Source organism: Rhagoletis pomonella, unplaced genomic scaffold, assembly GCF_013731165.1.
Source record: "Rhagoletis pomonella isolate Grant_MI unplaced genomic scaffold, Rhpom_1.0 Rhpom_scaffold_00004, whole genome shotgun sequence".
In the NCBI taxonomy this organism is placed as follows: domain Eukaryota; kingdom Metazoa; phylum Arthropoda; class Insecta; order Diptera; family Tephritidae; genus Rhagoletis; species Rhagoletis pomonella.
In genome coordinates, this window is record NW_023458558.1 from 17,300,960 (window position 1) to 17,323,921 (window position 22,962).

The following is a 22,962-nucleotide window of genomic DNA, read 5'->3' on the forward strand; positions in this document are numbered from 1 at the left end:
TTCACATATGTAGATATTTATATATTTATGTACATTCAGCGTCGGAAGACGTAAGCCTTGACTTGAACATTTAAATCGGTTTCGCATAGTTATTACCAGCTCATAAGTTTCGTCTTACCAGTAAGTCTTGACGCTAATGCTTTGCGTACATATGTACATACATACCTATTTACATACATACATGCATAGATTTTTGAAACTTTCTTTGCTGATGGCTTTTTTCCATACAAACATGAATTTGAAGAAAATGCGCAATCCAAATTCAAAGTTCAAGTTGATGAATAATTATTGAATTTTTCTAAAGTTTGTATTCATTTTGTAAGTTAGATTGATGTATGTGTATATGTTTTGGTTAAAGCATGAAAAATATGTTTATAAAAAAAATAACACAAAAATTAACTTGCAAAACATTGTAGATTATTAAAATTCACCATGCACTCACTTTTGCTCACCAGTGTGTGTATGTATATAAAAAATATACGTACGCATACATATATGTATGTATATGTATATATATTCAGCCTTAAAAAAATGCACCTCCCTGGGGTACGTCTGGCAACCCCAAAAAATAAAAACAAAAAAAAAAACATTCGTTAGCTGCGTGGAAATAGTTGCAAATGCAATTAATTTATAGTTACACATTTATTAAGTACACAAACAAACATACATACACATATACTCTTATATATATGTACATATGTAAGTGCTTTTACAATGAATGCAAAATACAATTCAATTGGGGAAAAGAATACGAATTTCACAACAAATTAAAAGTGTATGTAACAATTAATAATTTAAGGCCGCTGCTTTGTTCCATAGGCAACTCAGAGAGTCTTCCATGATCCTCACAGCTATTGCACGATGCCATCGCAGAGAAAACTTAATACACAACCCAGCCAGCAAAATAACTAAGGTTTCGTCAGTTAAATTGTTTAACTCACATAGAACTTAAAGAAGATTTATGGCAAGTATGTATGTAGTGTGAATTGAAGAATTGAACCGATATGCACAAGTATTACATTCTCGATACTTTTCTTTCTATATCTAGAAAGGAAGTCTTGAGAAGATATCGAAATAAATACTCGTGCTTCAAAAACAGTTTCTCTCTCAGTCTACTGTTTGATTTACTGCGTTTTCTGCTATGTATCCAACACATATGCCAATTTAAGCCGTAAAACAAACTGCTATTATCTACTTGGTTATGAGAAAGTTTTGCGGAGTCAATGACTTTTCGAAGATTGTAAATTTGGCAAATGGTTTGATGTAAGCGGCCAAATCGGTGGCTTTTCGTTATTAGTTCCGAAAAAAGAAAAAAAAAATGTACAAACAGAAAAAAATTAATTTTATTCGAAAATTGTGTTAAATGGTGAGAAGAAATAACACGAAACGAAACAAGCGCCGGTTTCTTAAAAGTGTATTGCCTTTAGAATTACCTGAACGCCTACGTTACAGAAATAATTTCTTTTTTCTGCTGGTAGGGAATGGAAATCCTGTATTTCTGCCATGAACATGCTTCTCATAACACCCATTTGTCACTCGGAGGCAGCGTAAAATTGTGGGTGCCTTCAGTTGTGATATACTTCAAGACGAACACCACAAATCGTAGAAAAAGCACGTCCAAACAGTTAGCTGAAATGAAAGCGCCAAATATTTTATTTTGGAGTTATTTATAAAAATTATAAAAGATTTCAGCTGTTAATGAAATCCAGAGTTGAAAATTTGAAAAAGCACTAAAACCCAAGAAAAATCTCGAAAGCACCAAGTTTTTATTTTATTGAAGCATTTAATGGACTTTGTATGGCTTTTTTTTGCTGGGATGCTGATTCAAACTAATAAAGTACAATCGGCCCTATTATGGTTGTCGACCTCGATGTCATTTTTTCATTCAAACATAGCCCTCTTAAGTCCAACTGCAGTTACTCTGACCACAATATTTTTGCGAGGAACACCTTTCCGCGTAAATACTGTGGTCAGCGTAGCTGGAGTTAGCCTTAAGAGGGCTATTTTTGAATGAAAAAATTACATCGAGGTCGACGTCGACAACTATAATAGGACCGAATGTTTCTTGCTCGAGTGTCGAATTTATTCTGTTTTCTATAAATTCACATATTTTCGTCCAAGCGACGTTAATATTCTTGTTCTTATTTTCCAATTTACAGCAGTGTCCGGCGTTGCAAAAACAAAAAATGAAGTAAAGCACTTTTCTTTTCGGCCGCTTGACATTTGAAATATGACGAAATTTTAGTTCCCTTTCTAATATTTTTGTGTCAAAAAAGCTGCCGAATGTAATTCTGGCGTAATTGAAAGTGCTGCACATATTTTGTTAGCAAATGGCAAAGTTGCTTACAAAACATACGATTGCCAAAAATTTTGCTTCCATTTTTTTAAGATTTACAAACTAAAAAATTCCACCAAAACAGGCATCAAGCACCAAAACCAAAAATTTTCGCGTTTTGTATAAAGAAAAGCATTAAATTTATTGCGAAAAGCACCAAGTTGCCAACAGTGGGAAAATCATTAAGAATTTCTGGCAGTTCTGAACCTACCCCAACACAATCTTACCAGTTGAGAGCAAAAATGTTTGTAGGGCATAAGCGCAAAACTAAGAGAAAATACAATGAATAAAGAATATCGGGGTTTTTGCACTCTTGCAAACGCTCTCCAAACAGAAAATTTGTTCTCTGGTCCATGGTGTATGTGCCTATGTGTGTGAACAATTTAATCATCGCTTTTTAGTGGCCAACTAGAGAGGCCAGAGTTTCAGTTCACTTTGTGCGCGTGCTGCGCTCTGTTGTTTAGTAGAGCTTCGTTGGCGCTTTACTAAAATTATTTGTTAGCTTCGGGCCAGGCCTGACAGAACGGGCACACAAAGGAGTCGAAAATCTATTCACGCTTTTCATACAGACAAGCAGTCGAAAAAGAAAAATAATAAAGAACAGTGGACGCGTTTATTTGTACTACCTGTCTAAATACATACATACATACATATATGTACGCTAATATACCTACATATGTACGTACGTATATATGCACATTCCTGAATAGCAATTTGTGATATGTATTCTTAATTAATGGTGCTTTTCCTGATTCTGACACAATTATTGGCACAATATATCAACTATCGATTATTTGATAAAAAAAAAAGAAACAGTCGACCTTTTTTCCTATTAATGAAAGTGATAACTGCAATATAATACATATTACAACAACAAGGCAAAATAATTCTACGGGCGTGTGAAAGAAGTGAAACTCGTTAAAGTGACTGTGAAAATATTACTAATTCTAACTGTAAATCAATTCTAGTAGTAAATACTAGCATATAATGAACCGGACTAGAAAAAAGATTGAACGCCCAATAAATCCATATACAACGGTAAATTTTCTCTCGCGCTGGAGTTTCTGGTAAGAATTAAGAGCTAAAATTGTTTTTTTTTTTAATAAGGAACTTTTTTCTGCAAAATACTGGTTTTAAAGCGAGAAAAACGAAATATGTATTTTGATTCATATAAACATTTTGTCTGAAAAGACGGGGTTTGTTTTCAATATTTTGCGAAAGTGCATAAGTACTTCTTACATACATATCTACATACACTCTAATGTGCCTACATGCATACATATAAAGAAATATCACACACGATCTTCAAAAGTGACACAATTCAAAATTTGGCATTTTTGAAACTATGCGCTAAAAATGTAGACAGAGGTTTTATTTACCTTTTAGGAAAAGCTGGAGCAAATTTTTGTCATATTTTGTTAAAAAAACCTAAAAGTGAAGTATGATTAACATGTGAGAAATAGTTATTTGCATTTTCTGACAAATGTGTAATTTTGAGTTGTGTCCCCTTTGAAGATTGTGCGCGATGTCTGTATGTGTTTATGATCAGTGTGACCAGGTTACCTTCTGCAGCTTTTAGCAGTTACTTGGTATTATTTATTAAAACTTCAAAAATTAAAAGAAAAAATAAATTGTATTATGAGACAGTGAAGATATCCTTCAGCAAACCAAACATAAGTTTAATTAGTTTAAAAGTTTGATTCTGCTTCCAAAAATCTCTATAATTTTGGAATGCGTTGAGGTTTAATAGATTTTTTCAACTGTTTCATCTAGAAACCGACTGCAGTTAAAATACGACTGAGTCAAATGAGACCAGTTAAATTACGAAAAACTTTCAATTTTTTGCTGGTGAAAACTTTCTGGCGTACCGTTATCCAATTCTCAATGGAGTGGAAAAAATAGTATCCACAAACACAATACGTTCGTTCAACTGCGGCTATGAATTATTTAGTAATGCGGAGGAGTAGCGTCTTTAGTACAGTGATTTGACTAAAAACCGAAACTAATAATAATTTAAAAATTGTATTAAAAAAATATCGGTTTAAGAATTTGTGATAGAAATTTGTATTTGTTTTGGAGCGGTTTTATATGAAATTTTTTTTTCTTGAGAACTGGATACTAGTTAAGCTTTAAAATTAAATAAAAGGCTGAACTTGTTTCTGATATTAAAAATATTTGTTTTAGCATTTTCCAACATTTTTATTTTCGGAGCTTGGTAACGATGTACATGAGTGAACCATTGTGCACTTTGTGGGAGATTAAGGTATTCACGAATGCCAAAGATATATTTTTTGAAAGTTATGGAATTTTGACTAGTATTAGCCGTCATCGATTCGCCATCAGTTAGCAAGTGACGAAACGAAGGAACTCAATGAGGTACAACCAAACTTGCTATTGTCTATCCGTGCTAGCTAACTTTGTTGTTGCTTTCACATGCAAAATTTTTCGGTAAGCGACCGGAACTCAAACATAGCACGCAACGTATTGGCGAATCGATGACGGCTATTATTTATTATATCTATATCGCACGTTTAATAATAAAAAGATGTAACTCAAAGTTTACGTTTTTGGAGATTTCATTTTGTGATTAATAAGCTTGATAAGTAGAATATGTTCGGTCTACCAGATACCAAACTTTCCAAATATGGTGAAGATATGTACATATGTCTTTCCATCTGTCTTTTTGTACACCAACTGTATGAATTGATAAAACTTTGATTGCGTTTTCCCAAAAAATTTAAATTTTTAAATATGTTCCTCGTTATATTATGAAGCGTGCGATATGTATAAGTATACATATGTTCAAATGTATATGTACATAAGTATGTGTATACTTACATACATATGTATGTAATGCCGCCTGTCAACTAATCAATTAATTACACCACGCAACAAAAACAAAAAAAAAATTTGAAACACATAAAGCAATCAATATACTCTCGAAACTGTGGGACAAATATAGTAAAACTGCGTTTTTAGTTTTTCTCTTAGTTGTCAGGATTTTTTTAAAAAGGCTTTGCATTTTCAAAGTTATGATTAACTCCAAAAATTATTAAAAAAAATTCATTCCAATGTAGAAAAACAGTGTGGATACCAAAATGAAAGAAAAAATTCTGTAGAATTAAAAAAAATAATTAGAGTTTTTTGGTTCACAAGAGCGAATGGGTATTGAAAATGCCCTTTTAATTAGATTGTTTTTTAAGCTAATGAAGTTAGAAGGACGAAATTCGAGGATGTGATCGATTGCATATATTCCTTAACATATATGTATTTTTTTCGAAAATAATTATTGTAAAATTTCAAGGATATTCAAGGATAAAATGTTAAAAGAACATTTTCAATACCTAATCGTCCTTATGCACCTAAAAATTTAATCGGCCTTAATTTTACAGAATTTTCTCTTTAATTTAATAGGCACACTGTTTTTCAGCATTTCACTGTATTTTTAAAATAATTTTTTGTATTTTTCAAATTTCAAAGTCCTTTAATAAAAATCCTGACTTCAGAGAGGAAAACTAAATACACAGTTTTACTATATTTGGCCCATGGTTCCGCGAATATATAAAATTTTGTGTGTGTAAAATTTACTGTCGCACAGTGTTATATCATTTTCAATATTCAGTGCGCAAATCTGTACATATGTAAATGTATGTATGTACTTATGTACATGTATGTTCAAAGCAAGGCTTACAATTCGTGCTTTTAATTGAGGATGGGTAATAGGTTTTACATTTCTTCTTTTTAACCGACTTCCAAAAAAGGAGGAGGTTATCAATTCGTCGTATGCTTTTTTTTAATGCACGTTATTCTTTTTTTAAAGGGAAGGAGGTTCCTCAGAGGTGGTACCATGGTTTAGATGCGATAATTGGATCATGAAGAGACTAACGATACTCTTAAATTTGTATATGAGAATTTAAGTCCCTTTTGTTTTTTGCTTAAAAATTACTTGTTATTCATTATTTTGCTTTGAATAAAAATGTACTGAAATGTATTGATTTTTTTAGCATGAACTGATTTCGCGCATAAAAAATCTGGCAACCCTACCAAAGTAACTCATTAGCTCTATGAAACCAGATTTAAGCCTATCTTGTTTCACGGAATCCTTGTCTGGTGGAACTCACTAAAGACGACTATACTTGTAAAACAACTGGAGCGTTTAGAGAGGATCACACTAATCGGAATTGGTGGAGCGCATTAGGAACCACATCTACACTGGCGCGTAACGTCATGTTGAACACGGAGCCTGCGGATATTGCATACCGAATTGTCGCAGCTTAGGCTTCCCTGAACACATAGATTACAGTGCCTCCGAAATGACCCCCGGAGGCTCCTTCTTTACCTATATTCCATCAAGATAGGGCGGTAAACTTCTTTACGGACAGATCAAAACTTGCAGATAGGGTTGGTGGAGGTTTCTTCTGTCGGAAACTTTGCACCAAAACTATGTTTAGACTTCTGCAGTGTCTATTAGGTAGAAATAGCTGCCCCGGTAGACTCACTGTTAAAGGGTTTGATGGTGCGCTCGAAAACGGTAAAGGAATGTCTGACCTCTCTAGCATTGGCGCCGGAGTACATCATAATAAGGCTAGTTTAGGTGCCGGGTCACAATGGCATCGCCGAAAACTGCGTGGCTGATGACCTAATGTTGGAAAGTAAGTAACCCTTAAAACATTATCCTCAAATAAGAGGCAACTAGGGACGCCTCTGTTAGTGATGGCGGTTTTGATAGGCCATTGTGCGATTGGTATTCACGCGGTAAGACTAGGAATTTCAACTGATCTCTTTTGTATCAGATATCAAGAGCAAGATGAGGTGGAATCATCCCTACACTTTCTTTTAGACTGTCCAACCTTCGCGAGGCTAAGATAAAAGCATTTTGGCTCGCGCTTCTAAACAAACACTGAGATCTCAGGGATCGAAATTAGCGGCATTCGAAATTTGGAAATGGGCTCGTGGCGTTTCGCCGACTAAATTAAATGTCTCCATTCACATTTTTCGTGGTATCACAAAGGACAATCTCTTAATTGTCCAAGCGGATACGAATGCGGATGTCAAGTATTTTTAAGAAACAATTAGAATCTAAAGTGTTTTAAAAAGAATTCTTCATTATCATTCCTTTGGCTGTTTCAGAATTTGCGGAATCTGTAACTTCCTCAGCGTTTTTCGATTTCAGTTTTTGTAATTCATTTTTAATACTTTCTTCTGACCCTGCTTGGAAAAATGTTTGCTCATAGCAAGCTAAATAGGTGGATATGGAAAATGAATTATTATTTTCCAGGAATTAAAATTTTGAACAAAATTCTGTATTTTTTTAAATTACTTGAGCATCGATTCTCTTTATTGCCAGACATTGATCATTTCTGCGGGACAGTTTTACCACAGAAGTTTTTAGCCAAGGATCCAATGTATATCCCTATGAAAAAAACATTGCCCGATAAGTAAACAAAATTACTGTTTTTAAAGTTTTTGCTAAAAATAAATTCCCCGAAGAGCCTCTTTTGAAATTATTGAAACGAATATATGTAACATCAAAAGCAAATCACGAAAATTTGATTAATAATTACAGTCTCTTTTGTGTCTAGTAGTTTTTTTTTTTAAATTGGTTAAAAAAAATCATAATAAAGAAACCCAATGCAGGTATTTAAAGCACAGAAAAAAAATATTGTCAAAAAGACTATGTTCTTTTTGACGTACGTCAAACGTCAAGTAGAAGTTGGAACTTGTATGATTGATACCTCGCTTATATAGCTTAAGAAATAATATGTTTAAAGACATTTTTATCAAAGTTGATAAATATGACATTTGACAAGTTTTGTTACACAAATACTCCCACGACCACTTGCAAAAGTATTGGTTACAATTTCTCATTTTGTTTGCCATAGTATATACGTTTTATCGGTGCACTTGCACAACATTCGCATTTGTAAAAGCTTCGCATTGATTATTGCGAATGCGAATGTTAAAATTAATGCGGAAGCTCCGCGGTTGCGAATGCGAATATTCGCAACAACCCTGGCACATGCATTTGTAAGTACTACATCTCATTTATTAAAAACATCAATGTGATTCCTCCAAGCAAGCCGGCTACGAAAATTTCGAAACACGGACATTTGAACTGGGGTTGTTGCCCTCTGAAGAGATAAATTAAAATCCAATGTATGTGTGTTAGGCCAGCGGCTCGTCCTCTCGCACTCTTTATGTGTGCTCTTAAATATAAACGAATGTCGCTCAGTAAGTCCGTGACTTTGAAATTCTCTCATTGCTATTTCGTCCCGTTTTGCGTCAACCACCTACTAAAAGAACCATTTACACCACAGTTTAAGCATCATATTATTTTAAAGTAAAACAAAACCTTTACTTTACTGTTCACTAGTGTTAGTTGAATCAAAAATATTAAGTATAGAATTCATAACTTAAGATTTCGGGGGTATATTTCAACACTGCTAGTGCCAGAATTATTTTTCGACATGCTCTACCACCTCTACCACATGACATAAAATATGTGTACATACAAAATTTTTTTTGTAGCTTATGTTATTATACCAACTTAGTTGTTTAGTTTAGTTTAGGACAAGTTGAACAGAGTTTTTAAAAAAATAACGGTGCTTTTGAAAAAAACATAGCGCTCTCTTACAATAAGACAGTGCACTATTTATGTATGCACGTTCCACATGGTACGAATGTAGGCAAATGTTTCAGCCCTGAAAGTTATCGAAACCCATATTTTCATTGAAAAGATCAGGTGAAAAGATTATCCGATAATAAGTATCAAGTATTGGAGCAACGTGGAGAAATAAATTACTTTTAAGCCGAAAAAGTTATCCTTTATTAAAAAGTTACGGTTACGAAGGTGGATCCGTCGCATAATAAAATGTGTTTTATGTTCTAATACCGCAAAATGCATCTGTATTGATATGGAATAGTAGCTTATGTCGAAAGACTGGCTTTAGTATAATGCGGCATTCGCAGCATACGATTCCGAATGACTCGCTGGCGCCGAGCCGTTGAAGAACTTTTGGAAAATAAATGTGCAAGAAATAGTTTCGATACTAGCAAGTCAATATTCATATAAAGTCTCATCAAAAAATTCCTTGTCGTTTAAGGTACAGAGCGAATGCCGCATTATACTAAAGCCAGCTTCTCGACATAAGCTACTATTCCATACCGCGTATCAACAAAATGCAAAGCCGCGTACGTGAGGTTGCATATATTACTTTCTAGAAAGTAAAAACAGTAATATTTCAAAATGCTTACCTTTTTTATAAAGCAATCGCATATCTGACTAGTCTATTTCAGGACGAATGGATAAGGATTGAGCCAAGAGGTTGTGTAAGCACATCAAATTTTTGGCAGCAAATGTAAGTTACGCGGTTTTGCAGAATGACGATACGCGGTTTTGTACTTTCAACGACGATATGTATCTGTGTTTCGTTGGACTTCAGGTTTTGTGAGTTAATATGCAACCTTTGTTTAATTTAAGTACGGTGATGAGAAAATGCTTGCGCGTATATGTAAGTATGTACATATGTATGTACGTTCACTCAAAAGGCAGTAAAGCATGTATGCGTATGGGCGATTCCACCGTCACGAGTGGGACATTTGAACCGAAAAAATTGTTCTTTCTTGTTTAAATTTAAGAATGTATAAAGTACTGAACAATTCTACATTTTACTTAGTTTATATGGAAAAAATCTGAGTTGTTTCTTTTGTCACGAGTGGGGCAACATTTGTCACGGGTGGGATACGTACGAATTTTTATATGAAAGCGAGCTTTTAGTGTGATCCATATTAAATATTAGTTATTAAAAAATACAGGAAGCTAAGTAGGGGTTCAATTCACTCACGTTTTATCTTAGTTTAGTGCCTTGTATATAGAAGAAAACGCCTAGCACCGCCAAAAAATGTATTAAAAATTTTCACTTTTTCCTACTTAAATTTAATACGCTATAAAACTGTATGTGCTAGACTTTTATAAAAACAAAACTCTGAACATTAATAAACAAAAGAAAGAACCAAAACTGGTCAAAATGTCAGTTAACTTAATCAGCTGACCACAAGGTAATGGGCGAGTCCGCGCTTCCGCCCTTCTCCCCTGCGTCCACCTCAACAAACAAATAAAGCTTATCAGCCCTGTAAACCTACATGTCTTATCTTCACATTTGTTATTTTTACAAAAAAAAAATTTTGTACTCTAAGGTTCAGTTGCCCATGGAACCTCCCATATGCATATTTGCCTATGTAAGTATGTGTGTACGTACCGTTTTTTAATACAAAACCATTATAAACTCCAAATTTTGGGAGCAACAATTTTAGAGCTTTCATTGATTAGGACTTTCGAAAAACGCTTGACATTTGTCTGACTTGAGCCAAAAAAGTTGACCTACTTTTCTTTATTGCGACCAATTGGCTTTAATGGCACGTAAACATAACTAAATCCATCTATATATATATCTATATGTATATAACACGCGAAGGAATTTTTTGTCCATGTCATCAGATCCACACCTTTTGTTCAATTTTCAAAGGTCAGAAGCCAAATTAAAGGTCTCGGGCTGTATATGTGCAATAGGGCTTTAGACACTTTTTCGAAAAGAGTTGCCACCTTTTAAAAAGTGAAGTATAAAATATATAAAAAGTTTAACCGATTATTACAAAATGGGTATCAATCGAAATGGTTTTAATAAGCTTTGTATCTTAACTTCACTGTAGGATGGGGTCGATTAAGGGAATTAGGTAATAGAAATAGATATCCTAGGCGCCAGATGGCAAGACTAAGATGGTGAAAGTTTGTAAATATTTTGAGCATGGTTGCCACCTGTTTGAAAATGCGAATTGAGTTAACTTATACACAATGAAATGTTAAAACATGTCAAACAGAAGTGTTAAGAAATCTTTACTTCTAACATTAAGAGTATTTTTGAGGTATTTTAAGAGAGTTGCTACCCGTTTAAAAAGTTAAAATGAAATTCTGTGTTAAGTTAAATGAATTATTCAAATAATGGTATCAATGGAAATGGGTTTGAAAATACTTTATTTCTGAACTATATTTAGGTGGTTGCCACACGTTTAAACCTAATTCATAAGTTAATTATACTATTTATCACAATGTCACGCTAAGGAAATTTAGGAAGGTTTTAGCTTAAAGAGGGTTGCCACTTATTTGAAAAGTCGAATTTAATTAACTTCAATACAAATTATATCAAATATTAAAATATGGATGTCAGACGAAATACTGATAAGATATCTTTAGTTTGAGAATTTATAATGTTTGAAGAGGATTGCCACATGTTTAAAAAGTTACGTTCAAAATATTTAGAAAATAAGATGAATTTTTAAACGATGGATATAAATGGAAAGGGGATATGAATGAAGAAAGGTTGCCACATGTTTGCAAAATCAAATTCAAATTTTAGAAGATTTTAATTTGAAAATACTTTTGAATAGGATTCCAGCTATTTAAATAGTCGAATTTAGTGAGCTTACATACAAGTTTTATGAAATATTGCGATATGAGTGTCAATCGAAAGAGATTTATGAAAGCTTTAGTTTGAAAACATCGTTGATTAGACTTGCCACCTTTTCGAAAAGCCGTATCGATCTAACTAATTATATATGTATGTATATTGCACGAGAAGGAGTTTTTTGTGAAGGCCATGCGGGCCATGCGGGTTTACTAGTTTTTAATGAATTATTTTAGCAGAGCTCGAGGTCAGTTAAAAAACGATACCTTAATTTAAACGAAGTGTGTTTAATATTGTTCATCAATTCTTTATTGTAGAGGTTTTTGATAAGCTCGCTTAACAATAATACGCATACTTCTTCTTCTTCTTCTTTATTGGCGCTGTAACCACTTAAGCGATATTGGCCGAGTCCAAAACACCAGTCATTCCTCTGTCTCTTCTGTGCCAACTGACGCCAATTGGAAGTGCAAGGTGTAGCCAAGTCCTTTTATAAGTTTAAGTGCTGAAAAAATCTTTTAAAACCAAAATAAGGTGCAAGGTTCGTTGCTATGGCACTTATAACAGTGAACTAAAAATACTTTACAAACTGTTCAAGTCTGAAATTTCAGATAATTGCATTGAATAATTTTTTCGCAAATTTTTTCTGGAAAATTTTACCTCCAGCTCTCCTTAAAGGTAAAATTAGTAAGGTAAAACAAAATCCGCGCTATCAGAAAGGTGTTTTCTTTTAATTAATTTTTGAATTCTTTAACCTAGATCCAAGAGTTTATGGTGGATACACTGCATCTCGAAATTTTCCATTTTGACAACGCTTAAGGTTTGGCTTATATATACCAAATACAACTAAAATTTTCTGGAGATAAAAAAGTGCTAGATAAATGTGCAAGAGCTAAAAAGAGCTAGGAGCTAAAACCCAGTTTGCGGAGCTAAATAGAAAAATAAAGAGCTAAATCTAGCACCAAAAGCACCAAAATGGCAACACTGGTCTTTTCCAAGCTATGTCGTATTGTTAATACCTGATCTATGGTGGATTTGTCAGGTCTCAAGCCACACTGATAAGGTCCAATTAGTCCATTGGTGGGCTTCAGTCTTTCACACAATACGCTCGATAAGACCTTATAACCTATGCTTAAAAAGCTGATCCCGCGGTAGTTGGCGCGTATGGCGAGGTGGACAGAGCACACTTAAATTCCAGTCGTCGGGCATGCGCTCATCTGACCATATTCTGACCGAGAGTTGATGTTTGCACCTTATCAACTCCTCGCCGCCGTACTTGAATATCTCGGCTGGCAAGCCGTCAGCTCCAGCAGCTTTGTTGTTTTTCAGCCGCGTAATCGCTATTCGTGCCTCGTCATAGTCAGGCGATGGGACATCGATTCCATCGTCATCGACCGGGGGCTCAGGTTCGTCATGTCTACTACTTTCAGTGCTGCTGCCATTCAAAGGGGTGGAAAAGTGTTCCCTCCATAGCTTAAGTACGTTTTGGACATCTGTCTCCAGGTCGCAATGGTTGTTCTTATAGGAGTTCGCCCTGGTATTGAAACCTTCAGTTAGTCGCCTCACTCTCTGATAAAATTTTCGGGGGTTTTTCCTGTCGGCCAGCATTTCAAGCTCTTCGCACTCACGTATTTCGGCCTGTCTCGCTTCGCTTTTCAGTTCCCTACAACGATCCAACATGGCTCACGTTGCACCCGATCGCAGTGTGGCCTCGTAGGCGGCACCTTTTTTCTCTGCAGCTTCTTGACACTCCCCATCGTACCAGTTGTTCTTTCGGACTCGCTGGAATCCGACTGTTTCTTCGGCGGCGGTACTTAATGGCCGAGACGGGAAATATTGCTCCACTGCTCGCGTGGAAGAGTGCTCTCAGAGGGCCCGATCAGGGCTGCCAACTATCCTTAGCTATGAGGTGCCATATTGAGGATAAAAAGGTGCCAAATAGGAAAATAAAAGTACCAAAAAAGGTGCCATCCTTTTTAGTCCTTCCCATTTAGCAATAAAATAAGAACCACATTTCTAAAACGAAAGTGCAATGCCAAAATAAGATAAACCAGTTGAATATCCTTTAAAAATTAAAAAATATTAGTTGAGGAAAAGAATAATGTATTGAAATATTACTATTTTTCAAAAGTGCACACACACACAAAAGTGGAACTTCGTGCGAAATTGAATAAATTAAGTGCAATTTGATGTAAAATAGGGCCAAAAATGGCACGGTTGGAGCTAAGTTGGCAGCCCTGGTTCCGATGATTTATTAGATACATACGCATTGAATCCATGAACGAACGAATAAGATCACCCAGGACGGCGTGCGAGAAAAAAGTAATTTTTTTTGCAATGACGTCATTTTTTCGCCGCCATGTGAATGGAAAGGAACGAAACCATGTGTATGAATGAAACAACCGATTAAAAAATGACGTAATCAATTATGAATTTATTTTTTTCTCAAATGCAATTACAAATACACGGTTGCCGTGCTGGGTGATCTGTTTAGTTGGTTCATGTTAGACCTATGGTGCTCTGGTATGGTGGTCTGTAGTACAAAAACCATGTGAACCAAACGTAACCAGTTAGAGCATCTACATACTGGCCAGTTTTCGAACGTTCGCGAATCAGCTATTTAGGCTGTTAAAGCTCGCATTATCACTAATGTTCTAGCTAAAGTCTCAACTTTCTTTGAACCATAAGCCATCAACTATCTATGAGAGATCTGACGGATCAGAAAATCCAAGCTAACTTAACCCAAACTATTTAAATATGGGCTGGACGGTTCTTCAGAAAGTTTTTGAAAATAAAAAAACGAGTTTAAATTGGTAGAAATTAGGGCTTTTATTTCATGATTAGCACTTTTCCTTGAGATTTCTGCTTGAGGTCAGCCATTTAAGTGTTACTAGTCTGCCCACTGAACCGAATTCGGTCCATGTTGCTTTTCTACAATTGTAATGATTTTTATTAAATGCATTTTATTTTAATTCTCTTAAAGGTGGATGAGAGATATCTTTCGGCAGGGACTGAATGGGCCCCTTAAGGAGGAAGATTTATACCAAAATCGTGAATCATTGGACAGCGAACGACTTACTGACAAATTCAGTAAGCTCTGGGAAGATGAGCGGCTGCGTAAGAAGCCTAGTATTTTGCGCGTGATAGGACGTGCGTATGGATCAGTATTTTTGCCACTTGGTGTTCTCTTTTCCATAACTGAATCTATTTGCAAGTTAGTAAAATACACACTCACTCATCAACTAAAATTAAATAGATAATTAACTTTAGCACTTTTAACATTTTCAGAGCCATACAACCGCTATTGCTTGGCGGTCTGGTAGCCTACTTTGCCGAGGGCCAGACAACTACTACCGAAACGCAAGCCTACAAACTCGCTGTTGGCATTGTGCTGTGCTCTGTGATACCTGTAGTTACGTTTCATCCATTCATTTTTTACATTTTTCAAGTAGGCACTAAAATAAGACTCGGTTTATCGGGTCTGATATATCGCAAATGTTTGCAAATTTCGAAAAATGCCAGCAACGATGGATTGCGCGGGCGCGCCATAAATATACTTTCAAACGACGTAGGGCGCTTCGATGTGGCGCTAGCCTTTCTACATGATCTGTGGAAAGGACCCACTGAGTCGTTGATTATCGGCTATCTCATGTACCAAGAGATCGGCATATCGGCAGTCATTGGGGTGGCGTTCATGCTGAGCTTTATTCCGTTGCAAGCATATGTTGGCAAGAAGGCTGCCTATTATCGACAAAGAACTGCCGAGCGTACGGACTTGCGTGTTAAATTAATGAATGAAATTATTCAGGGTATTCAAGTGATCAAAATGTATGCGTGGGAAATGTCGTTTGCCAAACTCATTGCGGATGTAAGACTTAAAGAAGTCAAGGCCATAAAAGGTACTTCGTATATACACGCTGCGTTGGGTTGCACTTCGATGATATCACCGCTATCTGTCTTCCTTGCATTGGTATCCTACGTCTATCTTGGCGATGCGTTGACGGCTAAGCGCGTCTACACGGTGTCTTCCTATTTCAATATGCTCAATGATTCGATGGTACACTTTTGGCCGTTGGCGATAACATTCGTTTCTGAAGCATCGGTTTCGGCCAAGCGTGTTAGAGAATTCCTACAGGACGGGGATGCTGCCGCAGCTCCCACACGCAAAGCAGATAAGAAGTTTCCGGCAAAGAAAAATAATAACGATTGCAACGAAAAACCGGAACTGAATGGAAACAGTGTTGTACAAAATTTCTTGGATTTATCGGCTGGCAGGGAAATACATCCACATGCCGAGCAAAAAGGCGTCGATATACGAAATGTAAGCGCTACATGGGATGCAGACGAACCCATGGATAGCAAGGGTAATGAGGCGCTCTCGGATCTTAATGTGAAAATCGGAGAAAAAGCTCTAGTAGCAATAGTTGGGCCTGTGGGTTCCGGGAAATCGACATTACTCAATGCATTGCTTGGCGAAGTGAAAATAAATTCTGGGCAGATTGTGATTAATGGGAAAATATCTTATGCGGCTCAAGAGCCATGGGTTTTCGAAGGAACTGTACGAGATAACATTGTGTTCGTGGATGCGTACAATGAACGGCGCTACAAGAAAGTTATAAAAGTATGCTCTTTGGAACGCGATCTGGAGCTTATGCCCAATGGCGATTTAACAATTGTGGGAGAGCGCGGAGTAAGCTTGAGTGGAGGGCAAAAGGCGCGCGTAAATCTGGCGCGTGCGATTTATCATAAAGCTGACATATACCTTTTGGACGATCCGTTATCCGCAGTTGACACACACGTAGGCAAGCATATATTCGAACGCTGTATTACTGAGTTCCTTTCAGATAAGATCGTAATTTTGGTGACACATCAGCTGCAGTACCTTTTCGACGTAGAGCAGCTGGTTCTTATGAACTCGGGACGCATTGAGGCGCAGGGCGGCTATCAGGACCTGCAGAAAAACGAAAAATGCCAGTTTCTATTGATGCAAGCCACCTATGAGACTCGCGCTGAACCGGTAGATTCTCTAGATGCGATTAGCATTGACAGTCGTATGTCCCGCAGTGAGTCGGAAAAGAGCATGGATCACCATCAGCTGCTGCGGCCTGATGAAATACCCGTCGAAGATGTGAATCAGGAGCAACAGGCGGTGGGCTCGGTGAAGTTGAGTGTGTATATGTCATACTTCAAGTCACTGGAAAGCCCTGTATTCCTCTTCATAATAGTCGTATTGTTTATATGCGCGCGCTTCATGTTGACCGGGGTGGATTATTTCTTATCAAGGTGGTAAGTAAGCTTTAAAGTGGTCGAGTTAGAGTTAATCCACATATTTATGTATGCATGAATTTTTGTAACGTTTATATTCTTTGCATTTAAAAGGGTCATTTGGGAAGAAAAAGTGGCGATAGCTGATGAATCCACAGCAGCAGGGATAGATAAAAATGCTACTCTTATGACCAACGAAACTTTGGGCAATGGAACATTGGGAAATGGAACATTGGAACGTACAGTGGAGGAAGAGGAAGCGCGCAGGCAGGAGCTCGTTATTTTCTATGCCATCATACTGGGTTCCACAATGATCGTTTACATCCTCCGTACTTTCGGGTTCTTCAATATGTGTCTACGCATATCGCTGAGACTGCACGATCGCCTTTTCCGTGGAATTACCCGCACAAGCATGCATTTCTTCAATGTTAATTCGTCTGGTAGGATTCTAAATCGTTTTGCCAGGGATATACGCACGGTCGATACCGATGTGCCACATACCTTGTTGGATTGTATAGCGGTGAGTGGATCTCTGGCTATTTGAGCAAACTTTTTGATCGATCAATCTTTCGATGCGGTTCTATTCCCTTTAGTTCGTTATTGATATTTCTGGTGTGCTTATAATTGTTGCCATTGCCAACTATTGGCTGTTAGTACCAGCTGCATTTATCGTTGTCTGTCTATTCTTATTCCGATACATCTACATAAATACCAGCCGTAGCGTGAAACGTATAGAGTCAATTAGTAAGTGCCCTTGTTAAAAGGGAAAATTATTAAAATTCTGATTGCACTGTTCTGCGTTTACCAAAATTTTTATATTTTGTTGTACTTCCTTAGCACGCAGTCCCATATATTCTTTAACAAATCAGACTTTTCAAGGACTGAGCACCATACGCGCTCTGCAGGCTGAGTCTGCGCTCGACTCTGAATTTCACGATTACATGAACGGCAACACATGCGCTTGGTTCCTGTTCATATGCTGCACTCGCGCATTTGCCTTATGGTCGGACTTCTTGTGCATCCTCTACATAGCAGCTGTGACCTTTAGTTTTCTGGTGTTGCGCAATGAATTCAACAGTGGCGATGTTGGCTTGGCTATACTGCATTCAATGTCTATGATTGGCATGTGCCAGTGGGGCATGCGGCAGACAGCGGAATTGGAAAATGACATGACTAGCGTGGAACGTATACTGGAGTATACACAGCAGCCAGCCGAGCCGCCATTGCATACAGACCCACAAAAGAAGCCGAAAGGCGATTGGCCTAGCGAAGGACGTATAGAGTTTGTGGACTTGAAGTTGCGTTATTCTCCAAAGGAATCCTACGTGCTGAAGGGCCTGAACTTTACCATAGAACCGCAGGAGAAGATTGGCATTGTGGGTCGCACTGGTGCGGGAAAGTCGTCCATTATCCAGTCACTATTTCGCTTGGCCTGTAATGAGGGCGTGATTCGGGTGGATGGTGTTGATATCGAAAGCCTTGGCCTGCATGATTTGAGAAGCAAAATATCTATAATACCTCAAGACCCAGTGCTGTTTTCTGGCACATTACGCTACAATTTGGATCCTATGGAGGAACGCAGCGATGAGGAGGTGTGGAAGGCTTTGGAGGATGTGGAATTGAGGTCTCATGTATCGACGTTGATTGGAGGCATCGCCTGCCGCATGTACGACGGTGGTTCGAACTTTAGTGTCGGTCAACGACAATTGGTGTGCTTGGCACGCGCCATTCTCAGGAATAATAAAATACTTATACTCGACGAGGCGACAGCTAACGTTGATCCTGAGTAAGTTATTTTTTAAATTGGCGATCAATCTTAAACATGTTTTGCAATATATTTCAATATTTTGCAATATTGACTCTCTTTTCCAACAGAACCGACAAATTAATTCAGAAAACCATACGCACCAAATTCGCCAAGTGCACAGTGTTGACCATTGCTCATCGCTTGCACACAGTCATGGACAGCGATCGTGTATTGGTAATGGATGCTGGACAGATGGTGGAACTCGGACACCCTTATGAGTTGTTGCAACGTCCCAATGGATTTCTTCGGCAATTAGCCGAACACACAGGCTTCTCGATGTCCAATATGCTTTTGCAAGCCGCCGAACTGAGCTACCATCAAAAAAAGAAGCACTTATGAATAGTTGCGCCGGCTTTGGTATTACGAGACCGTTAAAAATGGACTTTTGTTACTAGCCATAATTTACTTACACAAACGGCACAGTGCGCGCATGCTTACTGACTCGAATTCGAAACAGAAATTATGTACGTATATATACATGTGTACCAAATCACAAAGCTTATGCGTCGATACTTAATTTATGTATAGAGAAGTGCATATGTACATATGTATGTAGCTAATATAGTATGTATGTAAGTTTGTACATAATTAGGATAAAATAGGCGTAAAAGTCTATGCATAAGTATGTATTTTCATAATAAATTTTGTAAACAAATACTTTTGTATGCTATATGTATAAATAATTGCATTATTATTTCTAATAAAACAAGGCAACCTGCTTAATTGGAGAGTGGCCAAGGAAGTAGTTGGTTCCTAACTCCCAAAAATCCTTTCAAAATAACAACAGTAGCTTGCTTTAAAAATTTTATTTTTCTTAAATTCTTCTGTAATATTTAGTGAGAAGATGCTTTTTGAAGAGAATTAAAAACCTCCCCAATAAACGAAAAGCGAATTAGATCAAGGTACATTGAACAGGTGGTATCAGTAGAGCAGCTGATTTGATTTATTTTCAAATTATTTGGTCTCGAAAATGTCAAATATTTTTAATTTTTTCTCACAAAAATTCTGAATTGTTAAAATCCATTTGCATGTGAAACCTTTTCCCATACAAAACAAGCGATTGAATAGCAGCTTTTGGAACGTTCGCCCAACTCGGCAGCACGACCGCTGATTACTGGACCTTGCAAAGGATGGATCAATGCTTCGAGAAGCAAACAAATTTACTAGGAAAGAAAATTGCATCAATTTTTATTTTTTCCAATTTCAATTTTCTATTTTTTATAATTTTTTGTATTTCACATGGCACGCTTTGATTTAGAAGAAAAAATTCAGAACAGTTGTTGACACTTTCGATACCAGAAGCAACAACAAAATACACGCAAATGTTGTTTTTGCTCTACTGATACTACCTGTTTAATGTGCCTTGCCCAAAATATTTCTAAAAATTCTAAATAAAAAGTTTGAAATTTTTGGGTGCAAATGTTAAAGTTTGTTGAATTTTCATAATTTTTGTACGAAGTTTGAAATGTGGATTTATGTGGCGCTGGTTAGGTAAAATGCTAAACTTTTATATAAAAAATATAAATATTAAATAAACAAAAGCAAAATAGCCAAAACTAGTCAAAATGTCACTTGACTTACCACAGGTGCACATACTTACAATATATATATATATGCACAGTTGTTCATTATGTTATTTTAATATTTTGGAAAGTGGGCGTAATTTTAATCTGATTTCGAATCTTTTCAACATATAGCTTTTTTATGCCAAGGTCAATAATTGTACTGAGTTTGCTACGAATTGATAAATAGGTTACCGAGATGCACATATGTACAGTGAACCAAATAAAAACTGAGACGCGACATTTTAGTAAGTTTCGGCTATTTTTCTATAGTTTATTTAATGTTTATTATCTTTTTATGGAAGTATAGCTGGTTGCCTAACAAACACGATATAAATCCGAATTTCAGACTTTGTGCAAAAATTATGAAAATTCTGCAAAGTTTGACCAAAATATCTAACTTCTTGATCAGCATCTTTAGACAAAATTTTGGTATTTAGCTTTGTAGCCCACCAAGTTTAAGTATAACAAAGTGCAAATTTTAAGTATCTAGAACTTACCGCTGATTTTTGGAATTTTTTTTTGTTGAAGGTGCATCAATTAAAAAAAAAAAAAAATCGTCCGACATAAATTGCCAAAAAAACAATGGTAAGTCCTAGCATTTACAGCCCAAGCTCACCTCATTTCCGAAAATCGAAGGAACGTGGGAGATCTGATGACTTGACAAAAAATGCCTTGGGGTGTTAACTATGTTTTTTTCTTGTTTATCTTATTTCTTTTTCGCTCTGAAACTTTTTTAAAACCTTTTTAAAAATAAAAAATTGCTGCACGAGGATCATAGTCCAATAGTATATTGTACAATAAAGAAAGATTGATTTCCTTTATGCTCCAGAACACTATGCAAGTTGCCCGATTATAGTTTTAGGTACGCACCAGCCACAGTATGCTGTAAAAGCCACGAGTATAAGAATTTCAAAAACAAGTCACGCGAGTCTTAATAACTTAGTTTATATTGCAAGCACATATTTCTAACGAGTTGCAGTCGACACCAAACTTTGCAACTTAAAAATTAAAAAAATAACAGGAGAGTCACACTTCTATTTGTGAAAATTTCCCAATTTTATTTCGAAATTATATACATACAGCGCCCATCAAAATGCAATTTTATTCGGACTTTCTAAAAAAGAGCCAAAACGACCCTTTCGTGATGGAGATAGCGGGTTAAAACATTATACAAAATTATTCTTCGTAAAATTTTACTATATGTTTGCAGACAGCATACATATTTCTCTCCGATATGTATTTAACTCTTTTTTTCATTTATTCTAAAGACACTTAGGCAAAATATTGCATATTTAAAATGGCCGTAGCAAAGAAATTTGACCAAAGAATGCAAAACGATTTTGAGATTTTCCTATGCGGGTCTAGGTCTTTCATCCTGCGTTGGAATTAATGCGCCCCAAAAATGCTCTTGCACAGTGTAATTGATTCAATTATTAAATCATGCAGTACATTTGTAATTCTAATAAAGTTCTCTAATATTTCTCGAATTGAAAATCAGAATAGAGAACTGTGAAAAGAGAATGATTTGAAAAACGCTATACGTACTTTGGAAACCAATTACAATTCAGCATAAGAATACAATTGAATACATATATTACATGTCCAATTTTTATAGAAAATGCTGTATTCTCAACATTTTCTTTACTCGTAATCTAATCTTCTGACTTAGAGAAAAATATGGGAATTCGGATCGTTTTCAAATCGCTTTCTAACCGAAATTTTTGTATCCGATAAGGATACCCGTAAAACACGAAACTTACACTGGATCACAAATTTGTTATTTTTTTGTTCCACGGATGTCCCTATTCAATTCCTATGCACAATCGCTGATTTAGAAAATCGAGTTAATTTTTTTTTCTATGGATAAGTTTTCGAGATAATTTCAAGTTGCACTAATTTTTGAAGTACTCCTCTGCCGACGAATCGGTCGTGCTTCCTATCGTTCGAAATACCGTATTATCCCTAATTTACAACTACATTGAAAGTTTATTTCTTACTACTACACCATAGATGTCACTATTCGCAGTAAGTGGGGTGTGTTGCTTATTCTGTCAATTTCAAGTACGCCCTGTGTTCGCATTTAGCAGAGCAATCAATTTACTAAAATAATAGGTGTAGCCCTCACCGATATGCGTACAATAACAAAAATTTTAAAACTACACCATCGAGCAATTTTAAATATTTAATAGAAAAAACCGAGTACGCAGTTTTTTATCCCAATCAATTTTAGTATAATAATGTGCTGAGGTTGCTATTTTGCCAATTAAGTTTGTATACATTATGAACATACATACATATGTCCGTTAGTATTTCTTTGCACACACAGTACATATTGAATTTTAAAATTACTTTTCATTATAATCTCTGCAACTTGTTCGCCTGGTAGATTGCCAAATTTTCGTGATTTTGACAAAATTCCGTGATGCTTTGGAATCGTATGGGATGTGGACAAAATTGGATGCGATCGGTGATATTGGCTGAGGGCTCGCTCTCGTTTGAGGATAATTTTTTTTGGATTGATATTTATTTCGC

At 36.2% G+C, this 22,962-nt stretch overlaps 1 protein-coding gene across 1 annotated transcript; it reads left to right on the plus strand.

The window, feature by feature from the left end:
- The first annotated feature begins 2,757 nt into the window (after window positions 1-2,757).
- On the plus strand, window positions 2,758-19,645 carry LOC118737140 (probable multidrug resistance-associated protein lethal(2)03659). Its single transcript, XM_036467456.1, has 7 exons — window positions 2,758-3,402; window positions 14,777-15,007; window positions 15,082-17,079; window positions 17,173-17,578; window positions 17,652-17,802; window positions 17,896-18,844; window positions 18,934-19,645. The coding sequence occupies exons 1-7, from the start codon at window positions 3,323-3,325 to the stop codon at window positions 19,202-19,204; spliced, it is 4,086 nt and encodes a 1,361-aa protein (XP_036323349.1). The 5' UTR covers window positions 2,758-3,322; the 3' UTR covers window positions 19,205-19,645.
- The last annotated feature ends 3,317 nt before the right edge of the window (window positions 19,646-22,962 follow it).